This window comes from Anabrus simplex, chromosome 5 (assembly GCF_040414725.1).
Source record: "Anabrus simplex isolate iqAnaSimp1 chromosome 5, ASM4041472v1, whole genome shotgun sequence".
NCBI lineage: Eukaryota > Metazoa > Arthropoda > Insecta > Orthoptera > Tettigoniidae > Anabrus > Anabrus simplex.
The window spans coordinates 311,302,162-311,319,957 of NC_090269.1; the positions used below are offsets into that span (position 1 = coordinate 311,302,162).

Here is a 17,796-nt window from a genome sequence, read left to right on the forward strand (position 1 = left end):
CACTTGCAGAGATTGGAGGTATTTGCCCAACTGCGAGATGTTATGGGATTTGAGAATTGTCTTAGGAGCATATGGCCTCCATGAATTAACGGCAGTACGAAAATAAGGTGGCGGATTCGAACACTAGTATGTCCTGACCGATGTGAATTCGGATCTTGGTGATTTCTGTTTGGAAGAGAACGTATGTGACCAAATTATAAAGATGGGGAATAAAAATAAGATTCTCGAAAGAAGTAATAATAATAATAATAATAACAATAATATTCCAAGTAAATCATATCTGGATTGATTAGTGCCAAAATAAATAGGAATTGTAAAAGGGGTTATGCGTTAAACATATTAAGAGTGGACTACCGTGTAACAGGCGAAATAAATTTTTTTAAATAATAATAATAATAATAAAAATAAAAAAAGGTACTTTTTTTTGGAAGAATTTACTTTTTTTAAAAATTTGAACATAATTATGATGTTGGGAGTTGAAATGAAAAATTTGAGATTTTTAACTAATAATAATAATAATAATGAGAATATTTGAAGAAGGAGAAGAAGAATAATCAATGAAGGTACTTTTATTTATTTCAGATGAAAATAAATAAAATCGCGAAAAGTTGAAATATTAGTCCGAGGATGATTACGGGTTACGATAATTATGATCTCCACAGATAATAATAATAATAATAATAATAATAATAATAATAATAATAATAATAATAATAATAATAATAATAATAATAATAATAATAATAATATTTAATAAAATATTTTTTTATATTTATTTTTCTTATTATTTCGGAGGCTGATGATGGATAATACTAGGGAAGTCAGCTGGCGAATTAACGGAATAATGTCAATTGGTTGTAAATAATAAGTTAATATGTGTAAATGAAGGCAAATCCCTACATCTGGACCATTAGGTTAGAGTCCCTTTGTCGTATTCCTTCAACTAACGATTAGCATATCTTGGTTAGGAACCCGGGGAGAGTTTGTAGTTTCCCGGGTTGGTCTCATCTCAATTAAAGTAGAGGCGATAACATGGTCCATGTGATCGCGCCTACTTAGCCAACAGGTTATTGGTCCATGATCAAATAGGGTCATGGTGTTAACGAAGGTAAATCTGATACCTTCAGATATCAACGGTTCTACCACCAAAATGGAAGGGTGGTCAAAAGTGACAAATATTATGTAATCAATTTTCAGGAATAATTTGCCAAATTACCGGCAAATCAAGGGTCAACAGATTTTGATTGTGTGTAAAATTTCATTTGTTTACTTAAATAAATGCTCCTTTAGCATTTGCAAGGAAACAGTTCCAGGTTCTTGTTCTTGTAGAATAGTAAACCCTTGGTGACCGTTTAAATATCCGTCCCCATTCCTAGGACGGAGCCTTCATAATTTCCCTTTGATCTGAATATATATATAAATTTGTGTGTTTCATGATGAGCCTTAAAGTTAGAGATTAGAGTGTCCCGTTCAACCCTGTAGTACTGATTGGATGGCGCCCTTACATTTAGTGTGAGATCTTAAATCTCAAAATATTTTATTTATTGAGTAGTAGTTGCGATGGATTCGGACCGTAACACTCCCTGAGATAAATGCTGGTTGGGACTCAGGCTTTGAGCGGGTACATCACATCAGCAACTACTTTAGTTCTTTTAAGAAGAGGTGGGAGCCTTCTTTTCATTAGGATGTCACTAAAGAATTTAGCAAGCCATTCCATAGTTCTAGGACCACTGTGCGTCAGAAATTCGGGATGGATACAATCCAAGCCTGCTGCTTTCCCCGATTTTGTTTCCTTCAAAGCAGCTGAGATCTCTGCAACAGAAAAATCCTCGGAGAACTGCGAGTTTGTTTCAGCTCTGGACAGTTCTATCTTAAGCTCGTTTAGGATTTGCCTTGTTTCATCCTTTTTGTGTCTTCTGATGCTCTGGTTAAGCCAACAATTCTGTTTGCTATATGTTCCGGCTTTATTTTTGAGTTCTTGCTATGGTAATTAGGGGCACTACTGCCATACACTGGAACCATACTCTAGTTGGGGTCTTACCAGAGACTTATATGCCCTCTCCTTTACATCCTTACTACAACCCCTAAACACCCTCATAACCATGTGCAGAGATCTGTACCCTTTATTTACAATCCCATTTATGTGATTTCCCCAATGAAGATCTTTCCTTATATTAACACCTAGATACTTACAATGATCCCCAACAGGAACTTTCACCCCATCAACGCAGTAATTAAAACTGAGAGGACTTTTCCTATTTCTGAAACTCACAACCTGACTTTTAACCCCGTTTATCAACATACCATTGCCTGCTGTCCATCTCACAACATTTTCGAGGTCACGCTGCAGTTGCTCACAATTTTGTAACTTATTTATCACTCTATAGAGAATAACATCATCCGCAAAAAGCCTTACCTCTGATTCCACTCCTTTACTCATATCATTTATATACATAAGAAAACGTAAAGGTCCGCTAATACTGCCTTGAGGAATTCCCCTCCTAATTATTACAGGGTCAGATAAAGCTTCACCTACTCTAATTCTCTGAGATCTATTTTCTAGAAATATAGCAACCCATTCAGTCACTCTTTTGCCTAGTCCAATTGCACTCATTTTTACCAGTAGTCTCCCATGATCCACCCTATCAAATGCTTTAGACAGGTCAATCGCACAGTAGCACAGTAGGTATCAGACCGTCCCAGAAATGTATCGCTCAGTTTTTGGTAGGTGTAGCCTAAATGGCCGAATAATCTAAGTGGCTAGAGTTGGTGCTTGGTGTCCGTAAGTGTAGAAGGCAAAAGTAGCGAAAAAATATATTATTTTGATACCGTATCCCAATTAGTTTTAGCCGTCGGACAATGCAACTAAAGTTCTGTTTTATAGGGCTACAACAGGTTTGGACAGATTAGACGTATTACATTGCTGCGCATGGATGTACTCTGTAATGTATAATTGTCACAAGATAGATGTAGCATGTATATTAGGTGAAGGGAACCAAGATGAAATTAAGAACAAATGGATCCTATATTCCATTCCGAGAAGGAAAACATTATTGTACATGGCAGAAATGGAATACCAGCTAGATATACTGTACACAACAGCGGATATAAGCAAATAAATCTATATTTGAGCCGTCCAGAACCAAAACTCTGTAAGTGCACCAGAACATTTTTTTTTTCAGGAAACGGGAAATGAAATGGCGTATGGCTTTTAGTGCTGGGAGCGTCCGAGGACATGTTCGGCTCGCCAGATGCAAGTCTTTTCATTTGACTGCCGTAGGCGACCTGCGCGTCGTGATGAGAATGAAATAATGATGAAGACGATACATACACCCAGCCCTCGCGCCAGCGAAATTAGCCAATTTCCCGACCCTGCCGGGAATCGAACCCGGGACCCCTGTGACCAAAGGGAAGCACGCTAACCATTTAGCCATGGAGATGGACTAAGGAAAGGGGAAAAACTTATTACTTCATTTGGCTGGCAGATATTCAAAATTAGTTTTCATTGTCTACTTACGTTCACATAGGGAATATTTTTCTGACAATCTTTAAAATATTCGGGTTTTATTCTTTTAGTTATTACCTAAAAACTTTTGGATTCACCGAGTTTTGCTCCTGTTCTCATGGATCTACAGAGGTTTGCTTCTGTAGAGATATTATAACATAACTGGAAAAACATGCCATAATGTTGGTTCAAAGGAGAAAAGAAATTATTTAAAAACTACAAGTAACTATGGTTACAAAGTATATGACATCAAATGAAAGCCTTCAAGAAGTGAAAATAATTATTATTGTACATGGCAGAAATGAGGCACCAGCTAGATATAAACAGCAACTGATATAAGTAGAAAGATTAAATCTATATTTGAGGCGTCCAGACCCAAAACTCTGTGAGTGCACCAGAACATTTTTTTCCTGCCCTGTCCCATCTAAATTACACAGTCAACTTATTGTCTTCTGGATGAATTTCAAACTCTAAGTCCTCCTCTGTATTTTCGGCTGTTTGAGGATCGATCAGATTCTTATGAAAAGCCAGATCTTCGTTTTATTTCCAAGTTTCCCCGAAATGCTTTCTGAGCAGAAAATCAATGTCACTAACGTTCGCTTCCTTTAATGTTCTTTCAATTCGGATAACATTCGGCTTCCTGGGTGGGTAGGCCAGCGCCTCCTATAGAACAAGGCCTGGCAATACGATTCGTGACGTCACGCGACTGGGCTCAGCCGTGACCACCACGGTTCAGCGCGAGTGGATGGTGGATGAAGCTAATTCCTTACGAAAATTGAAAAATAAGCTGGTTAAAGTACATTCTACAAATATTCTTTCTCGTAGACGCGCATATCGGAAGCGAAATGAGTAATATAGCGTAATAATTATAAAGAACAATTAAAAATGCAAAAAAGAATTCAGTTTTTAAGAGTCTTAATACTGAACAACTTTAATAATATGCCTATATGATACTTTCTTACGTATATTTAACAGTCAAAAATGATCAGTTCTTTTTACAAAACTCGCCATACGACCTCTCTGTGTCGGTGCGACGTAAAGCCACTAGCAAAAAAAGAAGAAGCTTTTACAAAACTCAACTTGCTGATGAAAGATAAAAGATCAAAAACAACATGTAAGTACAGCAAAAGCTATTAAATAAAAATAATAACGTATAAACTACCTTACTTACAGTATATTAGTAGCAGTCCATGAACATATAAGCTGTAATGCTCAGTGTTGTCGGTCATGAAAACAGGTTAACATTTTTTTACAATAGAAGCCTAACATAAATTAAGGGGGTGAAGAGCTCACACAATTTGGCTGTTATGCAAAGAGAATGATTACAGTACATGCCAACAATAGTTTGTTCATCAAGTCATCAAAATTATATTCGCATTCCCTAGTATATATAAATGTACTTATATGATTTTGGACCCAGGTTCAAATAACCAGAACAGGGGGAAAATTGAAATTCTTAAATTTGAAAAGTAGCATGCCAATTCTGATAACATTTGAACTGACCTTCACCCAGACATTTTCTGAAATTGTTTTCAATTTAACTTCACCAGGTTGCTTAAAATTGAAATGGACATGAGTTGAACATGATATAAGAAAATATAAAAGGAAATCTCTATGAACATTAATTGTTAAAATCCTAAGAAACCATATTAAGAACTTGCATCCCTGCCATTACATTAATAAAAAAGTACACTGAACTACTCATTTCATGCTTTATGAACCAGCTGCATTATATAGATATGACACACATGAGATCAATTAAGTAATTAATCCCCAATTTTTCACAGATGCATGTTAGATTCATTACATAACAAAAGCTGGAAGGAGTACTTTCTCCAAGAGGAAATTCATAACCACAGTGTGAATAGGCTATAATGCTGGAAGAGGAAATTCATAATTGAAATCACAATTACTCAAACAGGAATGTTTACTACTGGAGGAACTTACAGTGATTAGCCCTGAATTCAGAGTTTACACATTCCCTTTAAATGGAATTCATAGAGGTTCATCAACTCACTAATTAATAGTAATGTACTAAAAAGAAATGAGAAAGTCTCAGCTTACCACAGACAAAAGGAAAGGATGGTTAATGATTTTGTAGGATATGTGCCACCAAGGAAATGAACCGTATTTGTTAAATGACAAAATACCTGTGTAACATAAAAGGTGCCCTCTCAAATGTAACATCACTCTCTGAAAACATAACACCTGGCAATAAATACGATACAATAAAAGTGCTCTTGTGTTATTACTGTGTTCTCTTCTAAAGAAACTACTATGTAAAATAGAGCTACTAAATTTGGCAATGTGTCAAGAAGTACATACTGTAGATACAGAGACCTTGTTGCCCGAAAAATTAAAGAATAGCTCAATAAACTTCTAAATATTGTCACATTATCAACATAATAAATAATATAGCATGTACAATATTTAAATACAAACCCTTCCGCTTGTTTTACAGATATTGAACTTAATTTTTCTTTAAATTCCTGGAAGTTCTTGAAAGAAACAGTACTGACATGAGTTTCATAGGTCTCTAAACTTTGAGCAAGAGCCTTGGCCAAATTTTCATTGTCTACTCGACAACGCCTATCATCTGGAGCTTCTCGGTGGGCAGATGTGGTATCAGACAAGTACTCTGGGCAGTTTGGAAACTGAGAAGGAACAGCTCCAACAGCTCCTAAAATGTTTAGACCAAGTTAGAATGCATTCGCCTAGATATAAATGCGCTCGTCTATTAATTCACGGCACCACTTACTTCACAGGACCATGTCATGTCTTAGATATATCTGGTTGATTTTAATATATAATGAATAGCACACAAGAAGACATAGAAAATCATTGAGTGAATGTAACTTATAATAATTATACAGAACCTAACATAATTGCAATAAACACAATAACATTGCTGTCTAGACTGAACTAAAAATATTAACCCACACTAAGAGGTATATTCCCTCATGCGATATAATAAACAGAACTGCCTCACTTGCAGTTAAGGGTCCAGCACAGAAGGAATACGTGAAAGTCAATACCTTACATGCCTTCATAATTTAGGCCCTATAAGTCTTTCCAGAATATCACTATACCCACAACACTAGTCCTATGAAGTAATGTGAATACTCAGTACATCCCAAACTAAATGTTATAACTGGCCAATTCAATACAGTAGACGCTTAAATCAGTAAGATATAAATCACCCTGAAAAAATCTACTATTTCATTTATAAATAGCAAAGATATAAGAGACCTATCCACAAACCTTTCACAAGCCTTGGATGAGATAAAGGTGCAGTCAATAATTTCCCATTTCTCTCATCATGCATGCTGGTCGTCCTTTCAACCTCATGAGTTTTGAAACGGAGCTCGCACACCTACAACACAGGGCTCCATTTCAAGGATCATTCCACAACTTAAGTGATTGAATGATTGAAATCATATATAATACACTAATAACTAAGCCTTACCTTTGCATTTTTGGAAGGAACGAAATCATCTCGGCGAATAGCTCGTAACCACTTAGCTCTCCCCGAGTCGTCAGTTGGAAACGAGAAAACACTCACTTTAGGGCCAGTGCGATAATTGCCCTTAGATTTTGGAAAATTGCATTTCTGAGGCATCGTTATTCATAATTTGAAAAACAGTGATCGCAATTCACAACACACCATTAAAAATAAACTCAGTTCTAACCTCACATGGTGGCCATGCCGGCACTTTAAACACAATTTATCAATATTAACAATTTATACGTACTATCACCTTTAACTGAACTTACACTAATAGGAATATTAAGCGAGTTTTAATACACAAGACTCGATTAACATTAATATAATCGATGAAAAACACACATAATAGAGAAACGCGTCCTCATACACCATGCGGCAACAAGCTAACTGAGTTACTGGCGTGGGCCTCCTTCAACAGACGTCATCAGCTACTCTCATTTGTATTGCCAGGTCTTGTTCTCTAGGAGGCGCTGGGTAGGCTTTCCTACTATTGTTTCTTTTTGTTTCACAGCTGCGTGTAGTAGTGCCAACTTGACACAGGCTCAGAACTAACATAGAGAAAAATGCTGGAGAAACAGCATTATTCAGACACAGAACAATGTGTATTAAACTAGTTTTGTACCTGTAAACCACCTTAGGTAATGGCGCTTGGTAATGGTACACCAGGTTCTGCTTCTTTATGACGAAAATGGATTCATTCAGTTTTGCTTTGCAATTAGAAGTGGATGCACACACACTTCTGCATCTTTAGGTTGTTTTTCAGGCGCTTTTTAGAACATAAGCAGTTTTTCTTGTGTTTTGAAGGCCTAATCAACAGATGACAGCATAGAGAACATAATAGTGGCAACAACTTATTTTCGAGAAAAAGTGGATTTTCTGCAGTTTGCTTCTGGATGCCTCATTTTCTGCGCTATAGGTTTATTAAGAATATAAATATTTCTACACTTCTGGTATTTTAATTCTAAGAAAACCTGAATATAGCAAATAGATTAAGAGATGCTACCTCTAAAAATTACTCTGAACAGAACTCGAAACAATCGACAATGAGAATGTAGGCAAGACCGACTCCAATCCTCAGACCGTAATATAAAAAAACATGGCGGCCGAAGTAGCCGGATTGCGGGTTTTGGCTAACACGTGCATATTATATAAAAGGCGGTTAATTTTATATGATAAATGTAACATTATAGGGAAAATCACTTTTGCACGTATGAAAACGCTTCGCCAACAAGTACGCACCACATATCATCAAACAGAATCACGTATATTCTACTACAAAAGAGACCAACAAGCTGATTATTTAGAAAATTAAATTCGTCAAATAACGTTTTCTCTTAGATTTCACTTCACAGGATAGATGAAAATACATGATAAAACTATAAAAATGATATTTCTAACATCATTTTGAATATTTCAAAATAAATTAAGGTGCGAAATTCCTCGATTTATTTGCTCTCATGAGAACTATGAAACATCATTGGTTGCCTTAGTTTGGAAGTGGTGGACAGTTTCTTAAATTCGGTACCCGATGAATGGGAAGTACAACCGAAATAATAATGTTAATGGGTTTACGTCCCACTAACTACACTTTTTACAGTTTTCGGAGACGTCAAAGTGCCTAAACTTAGTCCTGCAGTAGTTCTTTTACGTGCCAATGAATCTACCGACACGAGGCTGACGTATTTAAGCACCTTCAAATACTACCGGACTGAGCCAGCATCGAAACTGCCAACTTGGGGTCAGAAGGCCAGCGCCTTAAACGTCTGAGTCACTCAGCCCAAGTACACCCGATTTGCGGCCGGGTCGGGGATTTTACCCTTCATTGGGTAATTCCAGTGGCTCGGGGCTGGGTGTGTGTGCCGTCTTCAGCATTAGAATTCATTACAGGTAGGGCCCCATTCTCACAGATACGCAGGTCGCCTACACGGCGTCAACTCGAAAGACCTTTGGAGGCCACACGCCATTATTATTATTATTATTATTATTATTATTATTATTATTATTATTATTATTATTATTATTATTATTATTATGTTAACCCAGTGAACAGCCCTGATAATGTTAACATAATGTTGACATATGGCATAACAACACTTCGCACAATGATAGTAACCTTAGTAATGAAACGTTCAGACACTAAAAATATAATAGGTTTTTACCCATTAAAGAACATGAGTGCAAAAGCTCCATTGACTGAACATTGATATTTAACCACATGGACAAGAGCTTCAGTTCGGCGCAGTCTACTTGATAACAGATAACCACAGCATGAATCGGAAGGTGTTGGTAGTGTAAAACCCTACGTTACATACTCCTCTAATCCCTCTAAGTCACTATTTCTTCTGTGTAACAGTATACAGATTGGTCCATCTGTCACACTTATAAGTTTTGTTATACCGCAAGATCCAGCCAAACATTTCCGCAGGCAAAACACAGATTATTGTAAAATAAACTTGCATCTAAATCACTTGACACTTTGAAGCACATAGACACTGGCGGAATATCACAATATCAATTATATTCTATCTAAATCAATATTTTTCGAGGAACACGAATAGTTTGGAAGTAGAGAACTGGCTTCCCTGACGTCAGACTTATTCTCAAAATGATATATGCACGCTACAGTTTTGTCATGGACTTCAAAATAATTGCGATGTATATTCCTAATCCATGTCTTACTTAAGGTTCTATTCCGTAGAATACTTAAGAATAGTTGTATGAGAGGCATTGCCATAGTTAGACTAAAACTTGGTCCACCTAGTGCACTCATGTTCTTTAATGGGCAAAAACACGATCAAAACAAGCACATTCTCACATTATTGCGTATAAGTACAGATCCTATGTGTCAACTGACTCCTATAAATACACTCGCACACTTATATTCTACAAGGAAACTGACATTTATCGTCAACTTTAATAAAATTACACCGACTACATACGATAACAACAAACCAAACAAACCAAAACAAACCCACATTACTAACAATTCCGGCTACTCGATTCACCATCTTTTTTTTTTTTTGCTACTTGCTTTACGTCGCACCGACACAGATATGTCTTATGGCGACGATGGGACAGGAAAGGTCTAGGAATTGGAAGGAAGCAGCCGTGGCCTTAATTAAGGTACAGCCCCGGCATTTGCCTGGTGTGAAAATGGGAAACCACGGAAAACCATCTTCAGGGCTGCCGACAGTGGGACTCGAACCCACTATCCCTGATTACTGGATACTGGCCGCACTTAAGCGACTGCAGCTATAGAGCTCGGTTCGCCATCTTTGAACGATCGAGAGTAGCATTAATGTCTGAGGATTGGAGTCGGTCTTTATGTAGGCGATCGTTTGCCAGGCTCTTGACTTTATTCTTTCCTACGCAACCTCTCTTGGTCAACTCTTGCTCTCTTTTGACTACGATGCGATGGTATCAGGTTTTCTAGACCCAGCGAGTTTTTAATGCCTCTCTCCTCCTCTTTCTGATTTACTCATTGATTGAAGGATCACACCTCTTTCTCCTGTTACTGGAGTTAAGAGGAACGATTATCTCGTCGCATTTCCCCTTAAAACCATGAGAGTATATTCCTACATATTGGAATTTTTGACGTGGGTAAGTCGCTAACCACCTGCCACTGGCAATATTGTAGGAAATCAATTAGAGATAGAAATGTGCAGTTCTTCAGTAATAATAAGTATGGCATGGTAGCCTCGCAGAGGAAGACCAGAAACTTCAACATAACTAATGACCTTACCTAACTCCTCTCGACTTGTGACTAGATAATACGGCAATCAATCGAGCATGTTTGTTGCTCCTTCATTTATAGTGAATCTAATTCAAGACATAGTAAAATAATATACGGTAATGGATATTTGGTAATATGTAACGTTTCCTTTTTCCTTCATTTCCAGTGTCTCATGCTTGCGGTATTGACTGCTGGCTGTGCTTTCTGCAAAAAGTGTCCTGCTTCAGGATCTACAAATCTCCAAATGACAGTCGGTAGTCGCCGTAACATCTCAGGTCACTGGCTAATTTCGGTACGTATGTCTAAGTTCCACACGTAGGTTGTCGTAATGCATGATCATATCGACAATGCCCAGTTATTGAATCATTATTAGTCTCCAAGACCTAATGGATTGTGAAAACCAAGTTAAAATTATCCCATGATCAAAAATATTCGTGAGAAAGCCCGGGCAGTTCATTTTCCGCAATCTGTTGTGCTCTGCAGCTAAAAGACTACTGCAAAATAAAGTACATCCTTTCTTTTCAGGTCCGCGTTCTTATATCCTTTAGAGCAGCGTTTTATAATGTACGGGTTCCGACCCACGGTGGGTCGTAAAGGGGGGTTCAGTGGGCGGAGAATTACCCCACTGGGCTAAAGCGTCCACCACAAATATATATTGCATGGTAAAATTGCAATACGAAAGCCTAATAAATCTGTTTCTCTACTTTCTTCTTCTTCTTCTTGCGTTGCGGCCTTCTAAGGACCACGTTACAATTTCAATTCTTCCTCCTTAGTTGTTCTTTCCTTTTCTTTCAGTATTCTTTCATTGTTTCACTGTGCTTCTTTTTCCTGTCTTCAGTCCACTTTGTGCCTGTTTTCTTTTCCTTCCTCCCGAGGAATCCTTCCATTTGTAATACTTTCTTCCTAAAAATCTTTCTTACCAATAATTCTTCTTCTCGTATGTTGTTCCTTTCCAGGTCTTTCTTGACTTCTTGAATCCAGGTGGTAGTTGATTTCTTTTCCCAAAGGTACTTGAAGTTTCGTTTAGTTAGTCTATTGCCATCCATTCCTTACTTTTCTTATATAAATGTTAATAATCACCTTTGTTCCGTAGTTAAACGGTTAGTGCTATTAGTTGTCGTCCTTGAGGGCCTGGATTCAATTCCCGGGACTGCCAGAAATTTAGGAATGACAAGAGGGTTGTTATGTGGTTTAAAATGTACAGATGCATGCAGCTCACCTCCGTTGCCGTTGGGGGTGTGCCTGTTAAGGGCTATAACATCTCAAGGAGTATGAGGATAGGAGTTTACATTTTTTATATTACTGAGTACAGCACAGACTGTAGTTTCTTACTCTAGTGCAACTCTTGGTGCGTTCTGGAACGGAAATACGTGCATTTAAATAACAATAATAAATTTTGAATTAATTCTTACTGAATTGGTTAGACCATTGGTCAGTGACAAAGCCATTGGTCTGGATTGGTTAGACCCGTTAGACTATTGGTCTGGAACAAGCAAAGAGGGTCTGGGGGCGTAAGCCCCCAGGTTAGAAGCCGCGAAGCGGCCCTAGGCCTCTAGTATCCCGCGTGACACATCCACTGGTCTGTGTATTTATTGTGCAGTTGTGTATTTCTTGTGCGCGGGTTGGTAACGGAATCCACTTACTTCATTGCTAGGAGTGACGTCATATCCCATAGTGTCTCGCCCAATGGAAATGCTGGTACGTACTTAGGCGATAGACTATGGCGCGTGATAACTTCTATTAGGCTATAAAAGCAAAATTACTCCTGGGGGACGGCGGGTGGGTTCTTAACTGTCGCAGTGAACACCTCGCTCCTCCACAAGGTATTCCACTTAAGATTTCCAACATATTACATCCTTATAATGCTATAAAAGTAATGTAAGTCTTACTGAATTTCTACCTTCTTTCAGATTAAGTTAATTTTCTAATTAATATCTAATGATCGTCGTTTAAATCAGGGGCTTCAATAAGAACAGTGCACGCAAGTGAAACTGACAGTCCTGGGAGTGATGGCTAACCACTTGTCCCTACTTCATAGTCGAGCTCTGACAAATATACGACTAGTTTGGTATTTGATGTGAAAAGACATAAGCAATATCGGCGTAAATATAATGCGGACTACGGCAGGTGGAGCCAGAATTTACGTGCTTTGGTGATAACGACGAACCCAAACAAATCAATTATGAAGATTCTTAGAAACAATACATTCGGATATTAAAATAAAAATGAAAATGTTTCTATTTGGGCATAAATGAGATTTAAACGAGAAAAAATATTTGGGCCTAAAGTACGGCCATTGAATATAAAGGTTTTGGAATTTTATTTGGCTAAACTGCGTGCGGTTGACACGCAACAACCTAATTCTACAGGCGGAGAACTGATCCTTCCTTTGACTAAGGATGTTATTTAAGAAGCAAAGCGGTTGAATTTCATCCCCATGTCTAACGATACAGTGTATCTTTGTGTCAATAAAATGGTTAGTGAGGTAGACAATCAAGTGACCATGAAAATAAAATATGTTTGCATTAAAAATTGATGTGCAAAAATTCATGTGCAATAAAATGTAATAACAGTGGTAAATATGGTTTCTTTCTTAACAAAGTACATCGTTCATTCATGAAAATAAAATATATTTGCATTACAAATTCTTGAATCAACGTACATCGTTCATTCATGAAAATAAAATGTATTTGCATTAGTAGTATAACTGGAGAGTTCTGCCGCCTCAACCTCCACCGGCCCTCCGCAGAGGCCTCCTCCTCCTCCTCCTCCTCCTCCTCAGGCTCTCGGGAGAGGCCTCCTCCACCTACTCCTCCATAGGCTCTCGGGAGAGGCCTCCTCACCGACCTCGCTGGCCAAGAGCGTGACCCTAACCTCACATCCGCCATCCTGGAGGGGCTTAACCTAACTTTTTATGCGTAAGAGAGCTAGCCTAACCTCATGGAGGGGCTTAACCTCAGTTTTACAGCCGAATGCCCTTTCTGACGCTTAAGAGAGCGAGCCTAACCTCACATCCGCTATCTTAGACGGGCTTAACCTAATTTTTAACGCACAAGACAGCAAGCCTAACCTCATGGAAGGACCTAACCTCGGTTTTACGGCCGGATGCCCTTCCCGACGCCAATTACACAAGATGGCGGCTATACATGGCACCTTATGAGACACCTTAAGGGTGCTTGCGAAATATGGTGGCCACAAGATGGCCGTTATACATAGGCTCTTATGAGACCCCCTAAGGATGGTTGCGCAAGATGGTGGACACAAGACGGCGGCTATACACGGCTCCTTATGAGACGGCTTAAGGGTGCTTGCGCAATATGGCGGCTGCTCTTATGAGACGGCTTAAGGGTGCTTGCGCAAGATGGCGGATACAAGATGGCTGCTATATATAGGCTCTTGTGAGACGCCTTAAGGGTGCTTGCACAAGATGGCTGCTGCTCTTATGAGACGCCCTAGGGATGCTTGTGCAAGATGGTGGCTATACACAGCTTCTTATGGGATGCCTTAAGGGCGCTTGTGCAAGATAGCTGCTATACATAGGTTCTTATGAGATGCCCTATGGATGCTTGCGCAAGATGGCGGCCACAAGATGGCAGCTATACATAGGCTCTTATGAGACTCCCTGGGGATGCTTGCGCAAGATGGCGGCTATACACAGCTCCTTATGAGACGGCTTAAGGCTGCTTGCACAAGATGGCTGGTGCTCTTATGAGACTCCCTAGGGACACTTGCGCAAGATGGCGACTATACATAGCTTCTTATGAGATGGCCTAGGGGTGCTTATGGCTGCTGCTCTTACGACACGTCCTAGGAACGCTTGTGCAAGATGGCGGCTGCTCTTATGAAGAAAGCTAGCTTAGAGGCTACAGCACAAGATGGCGGCTGCTGTTATGTATGCAATTTGAAATTCTACGTGCTTGCGGTCATCTTTAATCAACAGAGCATCGTACTGCCATCTTTAGCTACTACCTTTGAAATGTGGTGGCGGAATCAACAGAGCATCGTGCTGCCATCTTTAGCTACTACCTTTGAAATGTGGTTGCGGCAAATTTCTACATGCTTTCTTAAAAGCGGCCATCTTTAAACATCAAAGCATCGTGCTGCCATCTTTACGGCACTACCTTTGAAATGTGGTGGTGGCAATTTCTATGTGCTTTTTGACAGCCGCCATCTTTAATCATGCTGCTATCTTTAGCTACCACCTTAGGCAGCTGTTGTCCCTATCTTGCATCGCGAACCTCAGTGCAGTCATCTTTAGCTACTACCTTTGAAATGTGGTGGCGGGTAATTTGAAAAATTCCGTTAGCTATTATCATTAAACAGTAAAACATCAGTGCATTCGCGAACCTAACCTCTCATCTACCATCTTGAAGGAGACTATACTTAATTTACAACAAGAAGCCCTTCCCGATGCTAATTAGCACTTAGAGGTTACTACACAAGATGGCGGCTGCTGTTACGACCTTCTCCTCTGTTAAGGTACAAGTTTAAACATGCATCGCGAAGGCTAGAGTGAGCACGTGCTGCAGTGATGACGTCATTGTGCATGTTTAGACTTGATCGTTTTCTCAAGAGTGAGTAGGTGTAAGGAATGCAATAGGTACAACATTTTGAATGCGATCAAATATCTATTTACAATGTACTGCAACAGGTGTTCGTTTTGCTGGTGACAAGGTTGGTATGCTTCTTAACAACGTTTTGCGAAGAGGTAGAATGCTTCCGAAATGCCTCCTGCAACATGCAAATTAAACAAAACATTTAGAAACATATTATACTAAGTATTTTATGCTTTACAAAGAAGATAATACACTTCTTACCTTGTTGTTATTCCTTTTCTGAATCATCATCATGGGGTACTAGAAAAAGTTCATTCATACACTGTGTACAGTGCTCAATCCTCGGATTTGGTCCATCCCAATCATCATCACCATTTTCCCCGTCCATGCTTGTAATGACGTTGACAGGTTCTGCATAAAGCTACATCGATTGACATCTTACTGTGTAGAGGAAGGATGTCCCAAAAATCATGTACGTAAGGGGCAGCGTTCGTAGAAAAAAACCTGGCGGTAAGTATTGAATAAGATGTTTTGGCATCGAGGTTCTATGTTTATAGAACATCTTAATAGCCTCACTTACTCGTGTGAGATAAATAAGATGTTGCGTATGAGTATGCACATTTACAGCTTTGTTCCATAGCGTACGATGTCGAAGCACACACTAATGTTGATGATAAAGAGCTATCCTTATTCATAGTCTGGTAACAATATTCGTTAGCGGATGGTAAGTAACATCACTCATATGAATAATAAGACAATAGGCTGCTGTATTAACAGGAATGTTTTCAGATGTTTCAAGTTCTAAATGAATATCAACAGGATATTCTTTTATAGATCTTTCATGATAAGAGCAGTGTATAACTACAATCGGTGCTTTATTTTTAAATTCTTGAGGTGTAAATAGCGGACGATCTTCTTTCTGATAATACGATGATTGAAATTTACAAAACATGACATAGAGCATACCAAGTTTATTTTTCTCAAAGTTAATGTCCATGTTTTCGTAGGGATACGTAATTCCGTTGAGATATAGTCTAACATGTCTTAATTTACAGTGATCAAACAGTGAGCTATCTTTTTGTGATTGAATTTACGATCGGTTTGAAATCCAAAAATAATATACGAGGGCTTCTCAGTAAAACGTGATGTTTTAACAGCCCAGCTATGCTTGTTTGTAGGTGGTAAGACAGGATATTCATACAGTTCCCAACTTCGAAAACGTATAGGTAATGGTGTATCATTTTCTACAATCTTGAGCAATCGAAGTTTTTCACGATCAGATAAGGTTACATGTGGAATCCTCCACAGTATACGATGAAGTGTAATTTTCAATTCCAATGGTGCTTCTGCTGCTTTAAGAGAATTGTAATCACTTCGATCACGGATCAGAATAAGTACTTGTTTTGCGTTGATTATAATACGTGTAAAGTCTTCTGCGAAGCCAAAAATATGTTTCAGTGATAACATACCCGTAAAAGTTACATCCTCATCAACATCCTGTTGCTAGTAGCTTCAGGACACCATCCTGCCATCCGCAAAAGAGTACTTTCTTAATCACTATAAGAAGGGTAGAGTTTCATTGCACTTGTAATACCAACATTCTTCGTTCGATCTATTTCAACATTATCTACTTCATATCGCGCTTCAGAAAAGAGAGAAGCTAGAGCATGGTTGTTTAGTTGTGATGTGCTTGGTCCACTTCCATCCGACTTATCTAGTCGTCTTTCAATATAGAGGTAGCTTTCATGTGGTAAGGTGTATACATCTTGCTGATTAATAATAAAATGAATTTCATCTTTGTTACTTAATCCAAACGTAAAGGATTGATAGGAATGAAGCACACTTCGTACTACACCTTCATGAATTACTACTGTATTCGTAATGTCTAGCATTTCCTCCTTCCGTTGTAGTAGCGTATAACCTAAATCATGGAGTATCTGCTTATGGATATCTGTTAACGCGATGAGTCTTCGCGCACATGTAGTATGTCTTCGGAATGTACACCGTGTTTTATAGATGTTTTTCATACTGGTTTGAGATGAAGCAAGCATAATTGGCAGTCATACAAATTTTAGTGAAAAATGGAAGGGTATGTATAGGTATTTTAAGGCAGAAACAGGTTCCAAGAAGGACATTCCAGGAATAATTAATGAACAAGGAGAGTGTGTTTGTGAGGATTTTCAAAACGTAGAAGTATTCAGTCAGCAGTATGTAAAGATTGTTGGTTACAAGGATAATGTCCAGATGGAGGAGGAGACTAAGGCCAAAGTAGTATTAAAATTTACATATGATAACAATGACATTTACAATAAGATACAAAAGTTGAAAACTAGAAAAGCGGCTGGAATTGTTCCGATTTCTGGGGATATACTAAAGACAATGGGTTGGGATATAGTACCATATCTGTAGTACTTATTTGATTATTGTTTGGTCAGAGGAGCTATACCAGATGAATGGAGAGTTGCTATAGTAGCCCCTATGTATAAAGGAAAGGGTG

The 17,796-nt window shown here is 38.5% G+C and overlaps 1 protein-coding gene across 1 annotated transcript in view; it reads left to right on the forward strand.

Annotated features, from left to right (window-relative positions):
- The window catches only part of LOC136874514 (hemolymph lipopolysaccharide-binding protein), a 122,769-nt gene that overhangs the window by 16,934 nt on the left and 88,039 nt on the right, over window positions 1-17,796 (forward strand). The window contains exon 2 of the mRNA XM_068227918.1: window positions 10,910-11,035. Within this exon, the coding sequence (XP_068084019.1) occupies window positions 10,910-11,035 (126 nt within the window). The remainder of the gene's footprint in view (window positions 1-10,909; window positions 11,036-17,796) is intronic.